This window comes from Pelobates fuscus, chromosome 6 (genome assembly GCF_036172605.1).
Source record: "Pelobates fuscus isolate aPelFus1 chromosome 6, aPelFus1.pri, whole genome shotgun sequence".
Lineage (NCBI taxonomy): Eukaryota > Metazoa > Chordata > Amphibia > Anura > Pelobatidae > Pelobates > Pelobates fuscus.
The window spans coordinates 252993205-253014023 of record NC_086322.1 but is presented as its reverse complement, the minus strand read 5'-3'; the positions used below and the strand labels follow the sequence as shown (position 1 = coordinate 253014023).

Below are 20819 nucleotides of genomic sequence, written 5' to 3'. Positions count from 1 at the left end.
CTCCACAACACCACTAGCCTCAGTGCCTCTCTCCACAACACCACTAGCCTCAGTGCCTCTCTCCACAACACCACTAGCCTCAGTGCCTCTCTCCACAACACCACTAGCCTCAGTGCCTCTCTCCACAACACCACTAGCCTCAGTGCCTCTCTCCACAACACCACTAGCCTCAGTTCCTCTCTCCACAACACCACTAGCCTCAGTGCCTCTCTCCACAACACCACTAGCCTCAGTGCCTCTCTCCACAACACCACTAGCCTCAATGCCTCTCTCCACAACACCACTAGCCTCAGTTCCTTTCTCCACAACACCACTAGCCTCAGTGCCTCTCTCCACAACACCACTACCCTCAGTGCCTGTCTCCATAACACCATTACACTCTGAAAGTGCAGAAAATGAATTATGTAGAGCAACAGACTGTGCAATATGCCTTTTATCCACAACTCTAAGTCTACCAGATCCTACAGTGATCCATCTGCCATTCTTATTATGTCTCTGCGGCAGTGGCTTTGCAGCAGTTCCAGCCTGAGTTTGTTTACCAGATAATTTACAAATCTCAAAAATACAATCTCCTGCCGCAAGATAGAGAACTGTCTACAGATTAGACAACAACCAAACCTCCAAAAAGTGGAACGTGAAACAAATGCATAGCAACTATTACACTGAACTAAGTCTGCCATTCCAATGAGGTGAATTAATTTAAATTAAACAGATTTTAACTTTTTATTTATCCTCCTGAATACTTCAGATTACCTCCAGTTTATCTCCAGAATATCTCCAACCACACACTTAGAAGCAACACTCTCCAGAATATCTCCAACCACACACTTAGAAGCAACACTCTCCAGAATATCTCGAACCACACACACACTTAGAAGCAACATTCTCCAGAATATCTCGAACCACACACACACTTAGAAGCAACATTCTCCAGAATATCTCCAACCACACACTTAGAAGTAACACTCTCCAGAATATCTCCAACCACACACTTAGAAGCAACACTCTCCAGAATATCTCCAACCACACACTTAGAAGCAACATTCTCCAGAATATCTCGAACCACACACACACTTAGAAGCAACATTCTCCAGAATATCTCGAACCACACACACACTTAGAAGCAACATTCTCCAGAATATCTCGAACCACACACACACTTAGAAGCAACACTCTCCAGAATATCTCCAACCACACACTTAGAAGCAACACTCTCCAGAATATCTCCAACCACACACTTAGAAGCAACACTCTCCAGAATATCTCCAACCACACACTTAGAAGCAACATTCTCCAGAATATCTCGAACCACACACACACTTAGAAGCAACATTCTCCAGAATATCTCGAACCACACACACACTTAGAAGCAACATTCTCCAGAATATCTCGAACCACACACACACTTAGAAGCAACATTCTCCAGAATATCTCGAACCACACACACACTTAGAAGCAACATTCTCCAGAATATCTCGAACCACACACACACTTAGAAGCAACATTCTCCAGAATATCTCGAACCACACACACACTTAGAAGCAACATTCTCCAGAATATCTCGAACCACACACACACTTAGAAGCAACATTCTCCAGAATATCTCGAACCACACACACACTTAGAAGCAACACTTAGATGAAGCAACCAAGCTATATTAGCCAAGCTAATGACAACAACCCTTATATACTCCTAAAATCACCACCCATTAGGAATGTTTAACACCTGGGCAGGCCTCTGCTTATTTGCAAACAATAGCTAATTTAAACAGCAATCAATAGCAAGTAGCTAACTAATCTAATCAAATGCCTTATAATTACCAACAGGAAATCAAACCTTGTGCAATCAGTAACCTTTTCCTACAGATGAATCTTACCTGTAACAGTAAAAAAGAAAACTCTTAGCACACAGTTGAAGCTTCTGTAAAACTCTCCAGAATATCTCCAACCACACACACTTAGAAGCAACACTTAGATGAAGCAACCAAGCTATACTCTTCATTTTTGTGGACCCAGGACATACTTGAAAACGAGAGAAATCTCAATGTATCTTTCCTGGTAAAATATTTTATAAATAAATAAAATAAATAAATAAATTGTATCCCCTTATATTTGTTTACTATTGTGCTCATCTTTGTCTGACTGTGGAATTAATAAAGAATTTAAAAAAAAAAAAGGCTGGCTGATGGAAAAAATTATTGATGGTTAGGGGACAGCCACTAAAGGCTGATTTTAATCACAAATTGTGAAGATGAAGCTCCCAACACGCAAACTAAGGGACTCAAAAGGCACACAAAGCCTTTCCTAAGTTCCTGGTCCTTTGAATGGCCAGACTTAGGAAAGGAAAAGGGATGAGAAGAGAAAGGTCAGACGAGCCAAGGTCAGGATAGGAGACGGAAGAACAAGCAAATAACAAAGCCAAGGGTCAAGGATGCCAGAAATACGGATAACCAGAAAACAAGCCAAAGACAGATACCAAAAAAGACAAACAAACAGAACGCACTCTCAGGCTACAAGAGACCACGACAGGGCAAGGAAGTGATGTAAGAGGGAGATATAATTAGGGCTAAATGAGAGCTTATAAGCTAGGGAACACAATAAGGCAGTATTTAAACAGTTCACAGGTCAAAAATGGTACTTTCACTTTAAGCCAGCAATAGAGCGCGCGTGTGACGTCGGCCGGGGATCCGCAGAGCACGGCAGGACAGGATGGACGGCGGGACCGGAGCAGCGCGGGACGGGAGGAGGTAGGACACATATCAAGTGAGAAGTGAACAACTGATATCAAGATATGACCCCTTTTTCTCCATTATAAAAAGACTATGGTGTACCTTTGCACCATGAATACTGTTCCTAGATGCTCTAGATCAATAATTGATATCCGACTGTTCTCAAACAGCAACATTTCTGACATTCAGCCAGTCATTGGCCAGAAAAGAATGATTGAGAAGTGTATTTCCACAGCAAAAGTTACCTGTTGGCCATCTTGACTCTAAAATACCATGTACAAGAATCATGTGAACTCATCCTCCCACACAAAGAGCTAAGACAACTCTCAACTGAGTCACTTTGCAGACACCCTCAGAGACATGAATCACCCCCTCCCTAACTCAGAGGAACATTCTTGTTGCCCACGCCTCCCACACACGGATCACTGTTGCATGTCTTTGAGTGTGCATTACTCACCATTAGCAATCTGGAACTCTTACCTTCTACTAATACAAAAACAATTTATCCACTAAACCCTGACTTTTACAAGAACATTAGTTGAAAGAAGTCGTTTCAGGTCAGTTTAATTCTAGTACCTGGCCCACACTTGCTGCTAACTAATAAATATTTACGAAAAATAGTATTTGAAACAAATTACTGCATTAAGCTGTCTTTAAGAAACAGCATCATAATCACTGCTTGCTACAGGGGTAAAGGAGCTCAGAGAGTCGTAGTGACGTCCTACCATAGCACACAGTATTAGCACAGTTTGACACAAACCTGGGTCCTGCTGAGCACTCTCCTTCAATGAACGAGTTCTTATCTTGCACAGATTGACAGCTGGCTTCTCCAGCTTAAGAAAGACAGAAGAAATGCGGGCAGCCATCAGAATCCAAATAAGTCAAACTGTGCTCAAAATGTTTGGTTATAGTGAGATTGCACCAGGGAACTCCTGCCATCATAACCTCTACATTGGGCATTAGTGGTTATGGTGCTTGGAATATTCCTTTAACTGATCATGATAACTGATGTTGATGGAGATGTTAAAGGGACATTATAGGCACCCAGACCACTACGGCTCATTGAAGTGGTCTGGGTACATATTCCCAGGTTTCTTAACCCTGCAATAGTAATTATTGCAGTTTATAAGAAACTGCAATAATTACCTTTGTGGGTTAACTTTACCTCTAGGGACCATCAACCAGACAAACACTAGAGGGACTTACGGGTCGTTGGGCGTGACTTTTGGTTGCCTAACTGACGCTGAACGTCCTCATGCTGTGCATGAGGACATCCAGCGTCACCCGTGAGACCTAATGTGCATGCGCAGCAATGGAGGAGAGACATCTGTGCTGGACTCAGGTATGTGACAAAAGGGCTTTTAAATCCATTCTGCACCACAGAGGGGGAAAGGAGGGAGGCACAATAGGGAGCTATAAGGCCAGGAAACAAACTTTTTTTTCCTGGCACTATTGTTTCCCTTTAAGTAATGCTCCTTTGCAGCTCACTTTGTTGTCAGGAATGGACCAGAAAATTACATTGCAAAAATAAATGTATTTAAAAAATAGATCAGCACCCTTGTTAAACCAGGTGCTGGTGGTAAGGAACACAAAACGTGATGGTCCGCCAAGCCTCCTCCCCGTCATCCATGTGTGGTGGTATGTTAATAATATGAGCATCTGCTATCCTTAGGTTATGTTATATATAAAAAAAAATGTGCTGTCTGAAATGCCACACTTTGCAATGTTGTGAAAAATGCATGCGGATGCTGTCGTGGCTCTGCACGCTCGTTGTCAATCTTTGCACAAGAAAAATAAAGAATTAAAAAAAAAAAAAAACAATATGAGCATGGATAGAGCATGTGCTAGACCTGATTTATTACCTGCAACCCATGGCCAGTGGAAAAGAGGTTAAAGGAGCACTCTAATCAGCATATCCCCTACAGGTCAGTTTTGTGGTCAACAGTCTCCGGGTGCTGCTCTCCGGCATTTGTTAAACCAGTTGCACAACTTTTCAGTTTTCCACAAAACACTGTTTAGTTAAAAATTCTAGTGTGTTGAATTTAAGGAAGTATTCTTGTTCATAAAAGAAGGCAATCAATTTTCAAACTGCGCAGGTTTGTATAACTTCTCTAATAAAACATTCTGCACTACATCTGCAGTGCTCTATAGCTTCCAATCCCAATCCACCGACAGATTAAATTCATTCTGCACGCTTTGCAGCCCATTCTCCAATTCAATAAAGGAGGAACACTTCTACTAATATGGGGTTTTTATTTGTTTTGCAGTTTAGGTGATACTTCTCCTGAATTAAGCATGCAGAGTTAATTTAACCAGGGTTTATTTTCTGATTAAACAAATTGGACAAACCAAAATTTCAAGATATACTATAGTGAACTATGATATAGCTTAGTGAAGTACGGCCTGTGAGGATATTTATGGGGTGATACATATTAAAAAATAATATTTTCATAAAAATTAATTTAATAATTTTTATTACAGCAAAATTTGACATAATAGCACTGTTCCCCTTATTATTGAGGATTTATATTTCACACATTAATCACAAACTAATTATAAAAATGTGAGTCTGGAGAACCCACCTCCTCCACCACTTGCTTAACACACACATGCCCCTAATCTAAAAACTGTGGGTAGGAAAGAATTGGCTGATAGATCTCAGGCAGTTCCTGGTTTGAGTGTGTTAAGAAGAAGCCATGTTAAAAACCTGGGAAAGTACACAAAAGAAAAGCTTTATACAGCACTACGGAATTTTGCTGGCGCTATATAAATAATAAAATAATAATAATAGAAAAAAATTATGGATCTTTTTAATTCAATATTTATTTTAGTCAAAACAGACTGTAGGGTATAATGACCTGTGAAGACATTCAAATGTTGTATATTTTTTTTCTGCATTTATTCAGTTATGTACCTAACTCTTGACATGTATGTCAGTTGCGTTAGCATATTGCAGGGGTCCTCAAACTCCGGCCCCCCAGATGTTGCTGAACTACAACTCCCATGATTCTTTGAATTACATAGATAGCCAGAGAATCATGGGCGTTGTAGTTCAGCAACATCTGGGGGGCCGGAGTTTGAGGACCCCTGGCATATTGCATGACTTGACCATATTTAAAGAACCACTCCACTCTTCCAACCCATCCCCCAAAAACCCTCACAGTTTAGTAGATATAACCCCAATGAATACATACATGTATATTTTTATGCATGTATTTATTGAGGATGTAGCCTAAAATAGATTACAAAGGCTGCAGTTCTTATGACGACAGTCTTTGTAAGACCCTCCCCCTTTTTTCCGGAAGAGACTTTCAGTCTCTTCACAGGGAAATAATCAATTAGAGTCTTCTCATTGAGAAGCCTCTGACTTGTTCCCACGTGCACGCGCACCGCTTGTGCACTTCTGAAGCAGGTCTGAGGTCTGTTAGGGAGGGAGGGGGAGGCAGGCATGTTCAGCGGAGCTAAGGGGAGTAGGGAGGAATCTTTGCTGCTGTTTGATTGACAGCCAGGGGGGAGTTCCGAAGTTAATTTATAAAAGTGCTGATTTCTCATAGAAATCAGCACTTTTATAAACTGGGTTTAAATTAGGGTACTCCTCACCCATAAAGCACTTTAGCAAGCTGAAGTGTTTTGGGGGTTTGGAGTGGTCCTTTAAGCCAATCATTGTACAAAATTATATGAATAAAAGATTCACAGCCATTTGTGTATTTAATTAAAAATAAGTTTTAAAGTTACACAAAGGAACAAAAACTATTTTGCCCTCTGGGCTTGTTAATCAAATAATGTAATTAGAAAACCCTAAATGTCTATCCCAAGATAAGCGCCACATGTGTTATAGTATGAGATTGTTTGAAAAGATTAAAATGTAAGAAGAAGAGCTTTGGTTATCACATTTGCAGCTTTGCTTGTCTGCATAAATCAAACTGTGTAGACACTGTTGCTACAAAGAAATAGTTCTAAAAATGGTAATGTATGCCTAGAATTTGTAGCTGGGGCATGCTCCAAAACCAATGACCCATTGTACACTAAAACAACTGAGATATCAAGATATTGTTGATATATAGTGAAAACATGTTTCAGTCTTAACGACAGGAAACAATCAGTGCAACTCTCTACGATTTGATTGGCATTCAGCATTTACTTTTGTTATTCATGTTAACAGTATTTTATTCTTATATGTGAATAAGAATCCTACATCTTTTTTTTATTATAAATCACATACAAATACAATACTTATGATAAGATGCTGGTTAATATGGAAACATACAAAATTATGAATTAGAATGTTTCTGTCTGTACAGTCCATATACCTGCTGGTTAATCTTGGCACTGCTCACAATACTTAACCATTTTTTCTTTTTGGGATGACTGAGCATCATGGGAGAACTAAATTCACAAACTTTGCCATGCAAAACTATGTATCACTGGTCTAAGATTTGCATTCAAAATAAATGTTTACATCAAAGCACAGGTTATGGATTTCGTGTAAGATCTTACAAAAACTTTTCTTTGTATTATCTATGACATTTTTCACACAAACCTTACTTCTGTGAGGTAGGATAAACATTATGCCTTCAGTACCCTGTATTAAAGAGATGCTCACAGCACCACTAATCTTAACATAGTGTCCTTTATGTCTGAGAAAGTAATACAGTGTTTACGTTCTGCCTTGGACTTGCCTATAGAGGCTTGCCTATAGAGGTTATTTATTAAAGTGAGAATTCAAAGTGAATTGAAAATGAATCTCAAATGTAAGGTCAGAGTAGTTTATATGAAAGCATAGCTGACTTAGCCAATTTTTCCAGCTCAGCTATTTTGAGCTTAAAGAAACAAAGCTGTATTCCAAACACTCTCCCCTCAAAAGGTTCCATAAATTTTACAAAATTAAACACACACCTTATTCCAGGGCCGTCTCCGCTATCCTCGCGAGAGGGAACTTAATATGCATGTGCGCCATGCGTCAATGCTTTCTTATGGGGATTTAGAAGACGCTGGAAGTCCACATGCAAAGCGTAAGGACATCCAGTGTTGTTTCATGGAGTTAAACTCTGTGAAACAGCAGGTTCTGACACTGCATTATAGGTAAAATTTTTTGTATATAGATACATTTAAGTTTTTTTTTGTATATATGTGTGTTTGTGTGTGTGTGTGTATATATATATATATATTGTAGATTATGTTATTCCAATAAAAAAGGTATCATTGCGGGGCAGGGCCTGACTGCCAAGATGGCCAGACGCACTCTCTGAAAGCTCCGGCACCAGCGGGCGCAAAATCACAAATCCCGTTCTACCAAGCAATGTCAGCAGTGCATGGTGCCCGGAAAATGATGCAGGACCCTGAACGGAACATGCCGATGCCTGTCTCGCATCAAAACGCGAAACGAGCGCTTGAACCGGCCATGATGCCTAAACAGGAGCGGAGCCTAAAGCCTGGGGGAGGCAGCCGATCGCTCGGCAAGGGAGCCGCTCATAAGCATGAATCAAACACTGCCCTGCTACCCCCCCCCCCCCCCACCCCCGCAAAGCTACGCGAACAAGTGACAAAAATTGCGGTGAGATGAAACTGCCAGGGCTCAGGCAAGATGGCGCCACTGATACGGCCAGCGACGCAACACACCCGTTTAAAGCCACCCAAGCATACCTTGGACTTCTTCGACCAGCTCTGCGCAAGCCTCTGGCCGAATCTCGGTGCCAAAGGTCATGCCTTCAGGCTAGCGAGGAGACTGGCGGCGGCATGGATTCGCCCAGCAATCCGGCGACACCTGTGTGGACTCTCGCCAAGCACCACTAGGGCGGCCTCCCGACGGCGCCAACAAACAAGATGGCGGGAAAAGGTGACATGTCCCGCGGGCGACAGCGCTCACTCCCACTCACACCAGGGCAAGACCAGCCAGCATACCCAAGCTGTCTACCACACAGGGACCTCGGAGACTTCCGACCTCCATGCTAACCTCAACAGCCCCCGAACCCCAGCCTGTGACAGCAAGACTCACCAGAACGGTGAACACCACACAGGGGCCTCGGGAAGGGTCCAGCAAGAAGAACAAACAAGCATGGAATGTTAGAAACTGTCCAACTCAGAAAGACAAAATGTCCAATCACAGCGTTCTTCTAAATTCCCGGTAGTTAATGTATAAAAGATATGCTTTTAGATTAGTGCATTTACTATATAAAGCTGGAGAGGTTTTTCCTATTATGATGGGATAATTTCAACTTATCACAACATAATGAATCCCTACCCTTCTCCCTCTGTATAGTGGTGCAAGAGACAGCAATACCCCAACATGCACCGACTGCAAAAAGGTCATGTGATAGCATACTTATAGAAGTGGGTTCAATATAGTGTAAGCCCGAATGTTTGCAATTTAAAAGCCTTTTCCATTATTTGAGAGAGAGAAGTAAATACAGGCATTCCTTTGAGGAAAGGCCACTTTAGGTATTTGGATAACTTAACAAATACTTGAGCTTATGGTAAAGTGAAGAGTCTTGCTTTAAGGAGCACTCCAAGCATTATAAGCCCAACAGCTCATTGCGGTGGTTATGGTGTTATGAGTCTATAGTTGCTATCCGTTGGTTTTCTTTCAAAACATTGTAGACCTGTTTGACTAAAGGGAGGACTCCCAACCAACATCCTGCCCCCTTGAATTGAAATGTCATTCCTTATAAAGTGAGTGTCCATCTTGGAAATGCTGACAGGCCTGCAGTTTGGTAGGCTTGACTTTTAAAGCCTGACTTCTACTTTATCAGACAGTGTAGCTCCAGAGAGCGTGGGCTGTGGTTTTTTTTTGTCAAGCAGCTCGTAAATTATTTAAAAGAAAACCAAAGGATGCTATCCATAGACTCATAGCACCATGATCACTACAAAAAAACTGTTGTAGCTATGGTGCTTAAAATGTGCTAGTAATGTGATTAGCCTAAGCTGCACAGGTTTAATAAAACAACTGTAGAGAAAACTGGCATAGATTCCAAATTCCATTAATTGGAAAGGACTGCTAGACGCAAAAATAATTCTATGGAATGGATGTGTTCACTGAATCTATGAAAAACCATGACAAACAAATGCAAATCCATGAAAACAGCTGCAAATGCTTTAAAAGTAAGTAAAAGGGTTTGTGGTAGTACTGCCTATACAGTGACTTTCTTTCATTCATTTCAATAAGGATGCAGTTACCATGAGTACAATGCGAGCTAGATGCATGTATGTGCAGTGCTTCTACCATTTATTTAAGTAGGAGAGCACTGATTTGCTGAGATAATTCCATTAGTTCTAGATTTTAGAATAAATTTGGAGAGGGATTGTCAAGTGTTTTCTAATTTTTTTTAATGCATTTTTGATTATTTTTTCAAATATATAATGCATTAAAAGGGTTGTTAAATCCATTAATACATGTTTTGTGAAATTACATCTTTGTGATTTATAAATGTCAGAAGAAGGAGAAAAGTAGTGGGTGGTTTTACAGAATGTATGTCCAAGTCTCTGAAGCGTGTGGGCGAAAGTTAGATCGTGTCTGGGGTCAAAATGTAAAAGAGACTAGGACAATAATTCTGTTAAAAGTTCTGCTTTGTCCATTCATTGTCCATTCCTGCAAAGAGCATCACACGTAGAACATAAAAGCCTCAATCATACTTACAAAAGAATATACTATATTGTAACAAGTTTAGTATGTTGGAAGGGTTGTAACAAACTAAGTGAATGTGAATATCGAAAGCCCGGCAAGCATATTTGTATACTTGTCTCCCTGTAGTACATTATGGACGTTAAAAATCCTGCACTTTTTACTCATATTTGTACTTGTTTTTAAAAGAAACATTTGTTTTTATTTATTTGTACTTGTTACTAAAGTTGTGGACCCAAATAACTAGTATATTTTTCCTCTTAACCCCATTTGAGTTAGTCCCGAAATCGGATTCTTTGGAACCTAGGGCCTTTACAATTTAACTTAGGAAAGTGAACGATGTTGGCTCTAGCAGTGGTAAATTCCCTGCATTAGGAATTCAAAATCCAGATTTCAAATCCCAGTTGGACTACTTCACCAGTAAGTGTACTTAGGCAAGAAACAGAGCCAAATATATCAGTCTATCTCAAACCCTCTGTCATGGTAAATACACCCAAATACGCAGAACTGGGGTAAGCCAACAGAAGAAACAGATCTAAACATATTGCCGGACCTTAGATTGTACAAGCTAAGGTCAGGATAACAGATATCAGGGCAACTGGAGGTTCTAACCCGATCAAATTTACAGAATAGAGGAAAATTGGACAAGTTGTCAGGGATACAGAGGTATTCAGAATTGATCGAAGCAGGAAATACACAGAAGTGAATCAGGAATGCACTATTCAGGAACTAAAACAGAAACCACGATAGGGCCCAGAACTAGGGGCAAAAGAAGCTTAAGTAGGATTATCAAGGTTTTGATTGGCCCACGTCACCCCTCAAAAAAAGCAAGGTTGCCTTGGTGACGCGGCCAATCGTGGACTGAAAGTGTCATTGCGCAAGGTGAGTGTATTTAAGCATACGCCCCCAGAGCATGCAGTGTTCCTATTGCTGTACGGAAGCAGGCCGCGCGTCAGATCTGCACGATTGATGGGAGCAGCCCCTGCGGAGTTCAGTACCAGCAGTGCCCTCATAGATTGCAAACTCGTTTCAGCACGGCTTTTTTCACCTCTAATATTTATTTTTCATTGTAAAGCACTGTAATAATTCATTGTAATAACTGATGCATCGCCTATAGGTTCTAAGAAAAGACCAGAATTGCAGTTTTGTTTTGACTAATTTTCAGATTGACACTTATCGAAACATGCATCCTATCGGGCAGCAATGAATTTAAAGCAAGCAGTATATATATATATATATATATATTTAAGTTAATTGTTAAAGGAGATATCTAGCTGCTTTACTCCATATATATAGAAGTTGCAATATTTTCCCTTTCATTTGTACACTGAAAGCAGACAGAGAAAATGCAGAAGCATGGATTTCGCCAGCATTGGCATGGTAGATCATAGAAAGCTGGGATTATTTTGTATGTGGATTTTCGTTATACTAACATACAACCCTTCTATGTATATTTTCCATTTGTCTTCTGTTTAAACACCACGACTGGCTTGATGTGTATGTATTGCAACAACAAAGAGAATATGAGAAGTCTGAGAACAGTAAACAGTTTAGAGAAACTTTAATAGCTTGACCTTCCATCAATGCTCACTCAAGTCTCGAAAATGTTTTTGTTCACTTGTGCCATTACAGAGAGAACCAACACTATTTGCATATAAGACTTATCCCGTCCATAAGGGCAGTCCAGAACTGAAATGCCAGCAAGCTTCTTCTGCAGGAGAGAGACAACAACCCTGGATAACCGTTTCAGCCTTCTTTGGGCCTCGTCAGCGAGGTGTAGCTGATAGAAATCTGTGTATAGTGAGCATGGAGTGTAGATCTGGATTGCCCTAATGGCAAAAGTAACCAAAGACATTTTAGAGACCTGTGCGGGGACTAGCCAAATGGCAAACTATTGAGGTCTCTGTGAGCTTTTGCCCGTTCTCAGTGTTCTCACATTCTCTGTTTTTGTTTTAATGTATGTTTATCCTATTAAACGTTCATACAGTAGCACTATGTAGAATTCGAGCCCTCAGGGAGACAGTGAATTTTCAAGAACCCCTGGTAATTTATACAATGTCAATCTGAATACATCCAGAGATATAACACTGAACGACTATTTCATAAGAGCAATGCAGACATAACAAGTGAATAAATGCTCAGCAGACTGAAGGTGATATATTTTTGTATCCGTAAACATGTATATACTTGTGTGCAGAGATAAATAAAAAATATGTGAAACAGTCTAAATGTAAAGGCAGGACAAACCAGGAGGAGTGAGGGAAAGATCCCAGTGCTGATAAGGCTAAATCATGTAATTAAACAGAGCATCTACAGGGCTATTCACTTAAAGGGAAACTCCAGTGCCAGGAAAACTATCTGTTTTCCTGGCACTGGAGGGTCCCTCTCCCTCCCACCCACCAATCCCCAGTTACTGAAGGGGTGAAAACCCCTTCAGTCACTTACCTGTGGCAGCGGTGATGTCCCTCGCCGCTGTCTCCTCCTCCGCGACGCTCCTCCTTCTGGCTCCGTCGGCCGGCGGGCAAGACTGATCCCGCCCACCGGCCGAGGAGACCTAATGCGCATGCGCGGCAATTCCGCGCATGCGCATTAGGTCTCCCCATAGGAAAGCATTGAAAACTATTTTCAATGCTTTCCTATGGGGATTTGAGTGACGCTGGAGGTCCTCACACAGCGTGAGGACGTCCAGCGACGCTCTAGCACAGGTTTCCTGTGCTATGGACCAGGAAGAGACCTCTAGTGGCTGTCTAGTAGACAGCCACTAGAGGTGGAGTTAACCCTGCAAGTTAATTATTGCAGTTTTTAAAAAACTGCAATAATTACACTTACAGGGTTAGGAGTAGTGGGAGTTGGCACCCAGACCACTCCAATGAGCAGAAGTGGTCTGGGTGCCTGGAGTGTCCCTTTAAGACTCTATTGGAATTCAAAGTAAATTTTAAATTCATGGTTAATGTGGCCAAACAAAAAGCATAGCTGACTTGGAGAATTTTTCCAGTTCGGCTATTTTGGCATTAAAGGGCTAGTCCAAGCACCATGACCTTTTCACTATGAAATTCTGCACATACGAAGTTTAACCCATCTGCAGCTATAGGTGTTACTCTACATCTGGCAGTGTCATTGGTGCATCCTTAGCCACCAATGTCGATAGGCTGGCTAATGTGAATTCTGTGCAAATTTAGCATCTGTTGTCAGGACACACAGCATGCTGGCAAAAGACAGTCAATGGCAGTATGTCGCCCTCTGTGTCGCAAGTGTCCACCCTCTGCCTATCCTGCCTGACATCCCTCCTTCAAGAGGGGGTGGCATCAATGTTGGAGGATTCGGCTGAGGGCGCATCTGTGCTGGAAAGGAAGGTGAGTTTTAGCTATTTTTTTTTTTTTTTACTTTCTATTTTTTTGGAGGGCGTTATGCTAACTAAAAGCAATGTGTCTTAAAGCACTCCTTTGTTTTTTGTTTGTTGGAGCATCCCTTTAAAGTTCACTCTGATTTCTCTTTGTAATCCAGACAATTTGAGTAACTCTGCAAGTATCTAAATGGACTGAAAAAAAACAAAAAAACGTGCTGGCTATTTTTGAACTAGATTTATTTTTTTAGCCTAATATAGAATTGCCAGTGGATGTGTTTAATCACAGACTTGAATGAGCCATGTTTGAGACTTTTAATAACTTTAGCTACAAATGAAGACATTCAGTCTGATTCACTCTTTGAATGTTTATGTTTAACCCCTTCTGTTTGGCAAAAGTTATAAATATCTGTGCATTGTTTTCAGATAGGTTCCAGATTAAATTTGTAAAGACACAGCTACACCTAAAGCTTCATAAGCTCCACAAGCATTGTACATGATGATAATAGGGATGAATAATAGTCTTTTTACTGACTTTTCAATTCATTAATTATCAGTTCAGGCTGGCACCTAGGCCCATACTCATTCTATTTGTTAATAGCAAAGTGTGAAAGGAAAAAAACATATATCAACTTACGGTAAGTTGAATTTTTTAAAAAAAAAGCCATCTTACAAAATCTTGAACTGATTTTCATTCTTATTAGCTGTTAGATAAAGTCCTGGATAATTTTACTTGAAACGTCTGTTGTACAGTGGGCAATCAGCATTAAAGAGTCAGTACATTCACCAGAACAACTACAGCTTAATGAAGTGGTTCAGATGGCTATAGCGGGTCCCTGCAGACATTTTAATGTAAACACTGAATTTTCAGAGATAAAGCAGTGTCCACATTACTGCCAAGGAGCATCTCTAGTGGCAGTCACTCAGACGGTCACTTGAGGTGCTTCCTGGGTCAGTGCTGCAAAATGTGCAGCACTGACGTTAAGTGTCTTCACGCTCTGTATGGAGGAGCTGAATGTTCCCCATAGAGATGCACTGATTCAATGCATCTCTATGAAGAGGTGCTGATTGGTGCTGCATTTTGCCGCGCATGCACAATAGCTTTCCAATGCGTTCCTATGGAAAAGCATTGGATTGACTGAGATCATCACTTTTGATGATCTCAGCCAAGGGGCGGAACAGGGGCGGGTGAATGTTTTACTTTTTTAACTTGGGTAAGGAGGGACCGGAGACCTAAAATTAACTTTTAAAACTATAGTGTAAGGAATACATGCTTGTAGTCCTGACACGATAGTGTTCCTTTAAGAAATCTGTTTAGGAAAGGCCCATAAAATTGCGTAGATTGTTGGTGTTTTGGGAATTTATAGACTTTTTTTTATATTACTTATATAAGACTTACTTTGTAAGTCATGTGTAGGTCCCTGCACAGTATCTGTCTGGAGGATGGTATGCACATTATTGGAAGGCGGTTATGTTAGTTGACCAAGAGGTAAGGACTCCATGGTTTACTCAACAGTATACCCCAATCTCACAGCACACGAGGTAGGTGGACAGGGGCAGATCTATTGATTTCACCACACTGCTAATGAACACTCTGAATGTCCCACTAGCAATATAATATCAAAGACCCTAAGCATTATTATTAATTTACACTCTCCAAGATTGAGGAGACCACTTCCATCCCTCCTAGTTAGTAGTGGATTATTGGGATCCTTTATCATTTAGGACTTTCTGGTGAAGTGTGGCTATAGATGGGCTATCTCACCAAATATCAAACAAATCATTTGAAATGTTTAAGCATCTTGATCTTTAATAAAAAATGGTATTCGTAGTTGCAGAGGCGATCCTTGCATTCGTTATGTACATCTATTAAAGTTCATTTTATTCTACATCTCTTCCACCTAAGTTTAGTATCTGAATGAACTACAAAGCAGAACCCATCCCAAGTTGAGCCTCAGTGCAAATATCTGGCACAAGATGCCAGTCCACACCCTTAAGGCAAGAGGGATCACGAATGCAAGAATTGTGGTATATTAACAAATTGATTGCAAAATGTGGACCACGCAAGTCAAGTGTTTCCTGCTCTTCAGTTTGTACCTACATTTTCCAGTTTCAATGACAATTTATTATCAGGTGAAAAAAAATTATTCCAATCACCTGTAAGCCGGTATGCACTAATTTGACATGATAATCACTAGCCCACAAAAGGGTTAATGATGTTTTAAGTACGGGCAGGGTAAAAGAAAAGACATAGGTAAAAAGTGTCTTTGCAATTCAGTAAATAATGATGTTTTTTCAGTGCCTAAAGAGGTGTGTGTGTGTGTATATATCTATCTATATATATATATATATATATCTATATCTATATAAGTACACCTTTATTTTCTTGAAGTGAATACGTACGTGGATTGCACCCAGGCAAGTCAGAATACACAATATTTGGGTAGTGTGCAGAAACTGTTATTTTTTTAATACATATATATGTATCCCTCTGTTACTATGACTAGTGAAGGTATAGTGATCTTAATGAAACCTTATGAATTTAGCATTGTAAATGAATTTTCTGATGATATTGAATTTGTGATTTTCCTGCTAGCGCCTTTTAGGTTTTTTTTAATGCTAGAACCACTGATTATCACAGGATGATTGGAGTGTAGCTCGTAATACCCACTATGAAGAGAGACGGTTTCTAAGGCTCTAATTTTAAAGAGGGGACAGCGCCCGAACCTGTTCTCCCCAGCATGAACAGATAGTATAAATGAATGGCAAAGTATGTAGGATGGAATGTTGAATAAAACAATAAGAGATTTAAACTGCTGTTGCACTTTGATATGACACTCACTTAATTCTTACATGTATTTTTAATTAAATATGTGTCATATCATATTCATAAACCTATACCAGGGGCAGGCAACCTTCAGCACTCCAGATGTTGAGGACTATATCTCCCATAACGCCCTTACAGCCATAATGCAAGCCATCAAAGTAGATATAGTACAATATATGTGGGGTGCCAAAGGTTGCCTACCTCTGAATATATTTGTAAGAGTATTATTAGTATTTAATAATATAGCCAATAAATCAATACTAGTTCTTTATTAAATTGAACTTGCTAATAAAATATTTTGGGTTCAAGACTCAAACCAGTCAAGGCAAGCCATAGTAACTTAGACAGGCTTATAACTTTTTTGTGAATAATTCACTGATATGCTCAGCATAAAATGAAAGACAATAAAATGCATGCATAATAAAAGTGAGTTGTAATGTTAGAAGGAACAGATAAAAGAATGTCTCTTTTGACAAAGAGAATGACAAGGATCTATGTAAAAAATAACCACCCACCAAGATATGTTCTCACCTGGTAGATCATAACTTTGAAGTTCCTGCGCCTCAGCAGTTCAGATTCATTGACTTCTAGCTTTTTTATCTGTCCTGCCTGTCTCTCCAGGTTCTGTCTCACCGTCTTGACGTTGACACTAACCTTCCTCACTTTCTCTAACAGTTTGCTAGCTGTATTGCTGGTGGTGGCGTGGGACTTTGTCAGCTTGGTAAGTTCTCCTTGAATGCTGCCTACTACATTTTCCATCTCCTGTTGCCTCTCTTCCAGCTGGTTTTGGGTCACTTGAATCTGGTCCACCGCTCCTATGATTTTATCCAACAAGCTTAGCACCAAGACCCCATTGATCTGATCGGCTTTGATTGGCTCACTGTCCATTGGTTCTTCTGGTGGAGTCTCCGGGGTGGTGGGCTGCTCAACTATCTGCAAGGTTGTATCCGCCATGTTTTACGACCGCTTTATAGAGCAAAGTTTTGATTGTGTTCAAGCTGGAAAGGGAGCAGAGAGGAAAAACAAGTGGTGTGGGATCCAGAGACGTTGTTAATGCTGGTTACCGGGATGCTAGCCAGAAATAGCAAGCATGGGAGTGTGTACTGTAAGCTTCTATGCAGCGTAGCAGTTCTCTGCATAACTGTACGGGTAGGGTTGGACCTGAGAGGAGGGGGAGAGACTATGTTCACTGCTTACTTATAATTGGTTAACTCCACCCGAGTATATTGGCTGCTAACCCAACCTCTCCCTCCTCTCTCTCTCTGAAATGATTAAAATAGTTATAAGGGAGGTGACTGTCTTGCATGCAAGCACAGGCAGTGGAATGTACCAGCAGAGGGAGAGGAGAGAACAGTCAAGCTGACATACTATGGGTATCCCTAATGCATTAACCACTTAACTGTAGCAACTGGTTCAACAAATACAAAAGGTTAACAAAAAGAAAAGTACTAGGCAATTAAAGAGTTAATACATTTATCCTCATACTATAAATCATTTAAACTACTTAAATGATTACGCAGATGGTTATCAGTGAATCAACAGTTAATTTTATGGTACTGGACATTTGTGTTATTACTAGTTATATGGATAAACAATTATTACTAACTGTTCCCTGTAGGCTAGCTGTAGAAATAGGCATATATAAGGTACCTTGACGGTGCTAAATTGCAGAGGGTTAAAGGAACTGCCTCTGGGAAATGTTGGCATGAACTAAACATGTACAAAAAATACTTGCAGTAAACAAAAAACTACATTAAAGAAGCCATGAATCAGACAGGATTTAGGGCAGGAAGGAAAAGGTACATTAAATGGGATAATAGGGCAGCAGCTACAATTGATTGCTCTTTACTTTGTTTAAAAAAGATACTTTAAATAAGCAAACAATAAACACAGCAAGTTGGCTAAAATGCACATCTAACGCATCATACAATTACAAATTGTAAGCCAAAATATGTGACCTATAAAACTACCTAACTTTAATAATTCTTCCAGTTTGCAATTCCCTGATTGATTTCTGACCATTCCTGGCTCTGGCCAATCACAAGTTTATTGGATAGAAAAACAAAACCATTCTCAGTCCCGTGCCAGACATCCATATGGCTGCTGCTATCTATAGCCATGCTATTTTAAAAAAAAAAATCTTTATTTAGAATGCTTTAATATGGAAATTGAGAAAGGTACTGTTACAGTTTTACATGTTTAGGAAATGGCAGATAAGAAAAACAAATAGGGAATAAAACTTGGAGCCAATACAGCCGGGAAGAAGAAAAAAAAATTGTGCTTTTTCAAAATTTCTTTCCTCACAATATTAAATGTAACTCTCATCTTTTTTTCGGCTGCGATACGATTATATAAAATAAAATCTATGACAGCAGCAGGAGGGCTATGGTTGGATTCAAGACATTTTCTTACCTTCTAACTTTAAGGCTTCTATGATTGAATTCTCCAGTGTAAAGTTCAGTATGTGGCAGGTGGGTGGGCTCTGATGAAAGGAGAATGGAAAAGTCTGTTAGTACAGCAAATGGAAAAGTGCTTGAAATCATTATCAGTCAGATGTTTCCCCTCTCGGACACTCCCTGGGTCTTTCAGAGGAATCTAAACTCACAGATCGTGCACTGCCTGGTGCAAGGTTAGGCTAAGCATCAGCAGGTAGGAAAAAGTCTGTTATTTTAGCTGCTCACTTACAGCGGTAGACACTACACATGGGTAATATAGGACAGAACTGGGCAGAGACTCGGGATAAGGTTTAAAGGGACACTATAGGCACCCAGACCACTTCAGCTCATTGAAGTGGTCTGGGTGCAGCGTCCCTTTTGCACTTAGTGCTGCCATGTTAAACATTGCAGTTCCAGAGAAACTGTAATGTTTACATTGCAGCACTAAGTCCACCTCCAGTGTCTGTCTCCCAGACAGCCAGTGGAGACGCTTCCTGCATCGTAATGGACCTTTGGTCCAGTATCTGACACTGGACATCCTCCTGCTCTGCATGTGGACATCCAGCATCAGATTTTTCCCCAATAGGAAAGCATTGATTCAATTTATTGTTGGACGTCAGAGGGGGCGGATAGTCGACCCAGCATCGAGGGACATCAGCGGTGGGATAAGGTAAGTAAATAAAGGGCTTATAACCCTTTATTCACCGGGGAGGGGGGAGGCAAGAGGAGCGATAGTGCCAGGAATGCAGCTTTGTATTTCTAGCACTATAGTATCCTTTTAAAGGGAACTGCCAATTCCAGGGATTTTTAATATTATGTTTATATATTTCTATATTTAGCAAATATGCATTTGTGAGGTGTAAAAAAAATAAAACCTATATGGAGAAATTCACACCTCTTCATCCTGCATATGGGTGCCTCCATCTTAGCTCCCTGCCATTCATTGTTTGTGTGTCCTTATGCGCCTTTTGCACCAGGTGGTCAGCCAAGAGAAATCAAACAATGGAGAGGAAAAATTTAACAATGCTTCTATTTTTCCTCAACATCTGCAATGTTTGCCCTAACTTTGGACTTGTCTGAACTGGATTATGATGTAATTTTTAATATAAATCTTAAAGACAATGGAACATCTCATGAAAAAAATGTTAACACAAGCTATAGGTTGTTTTCTATATTTTCTTTGACGGATTAATTTCCAGAGAAGTGAAAGTTCCTCTTAAAGTTTTGTGTACTAAGAAAAGTGCTCATATTTTTTTTTACCAATCTTTAGTATCTGTTATTAAAAAGTAAAACATTTGACACATAAAAAAAAAAAATCATGTTGTTACCTATCCAAAAAGCTGTAATATGTAACTAATAAAAACAGGAAACATTGACAATATTGTGAGTGCTCATAAGTCAAAGGAAAGTAAAGAAGAAAACCGGGGGGGAGGAGAGGGGAAGGAGGGGGAGGGAGGCGCTGGTGACCTCTCCTGCCCTGCCGACATCAGCTGAAGTGGTCTGGGTGCATTTAGTGTCCCTTTAAATATGAGCATATTTTGTGCCTATCGTCAGCATGCACAACAAGCTGGCGACAGACGTGCTCATTTTCCCCATGGCACAGATTGCTTCCCCCTTGCTCCCATCCCTCCTTACTCCATTGCCCTCAGTAGAAGGGGAAAAAATCCTGCCTCCCTTTTCCTCCATCCTCTCCCCTTGCAGGCCCAGAATGCACGAATGCACGAATGCCCTCTGAGTTGATCAAATGGACCAATCACAGGCATCTCCAAGAGAAGAGGGGATGCGGAAGGCAGCACCAGAGATTCCAGGTGAATAAAAATGTTTTTCATGTTTTACTACAATCAGAGGGGGGGACTTTTTCCACAGTG

General features: G+C 40.4%; 1 protein-coding gene across 2 annotated transcripts in view; it reads right to left on the bottom strand.

Annotated features, from left to right (window-relative positions):
* The window catches only part of CAVIN1 (caveolae associated protein 1), a 50740-nt gene extending 33063 nt beyond the window's left edge, over positions 1–17677 (bottom strand). For both annotated transcript variants that reach the window (XR_010091272.1, XM_063458943.1), the window contains exon 1: positions 17048–17677. Coding sequence is in view for 1 of the 2 variants with exons in the window: in XM_063458943.1 (XP_063315013.1) it covers positions 17048–17470 (423 nt within the window). In the remaining variant the exon portion in view is untranslated. The remainder of the gene's footprint in view (positions 1–17047) is intronic.
* Between the last annotated feature and the right edge of the window lie 3142 nt (positions 17678–20819).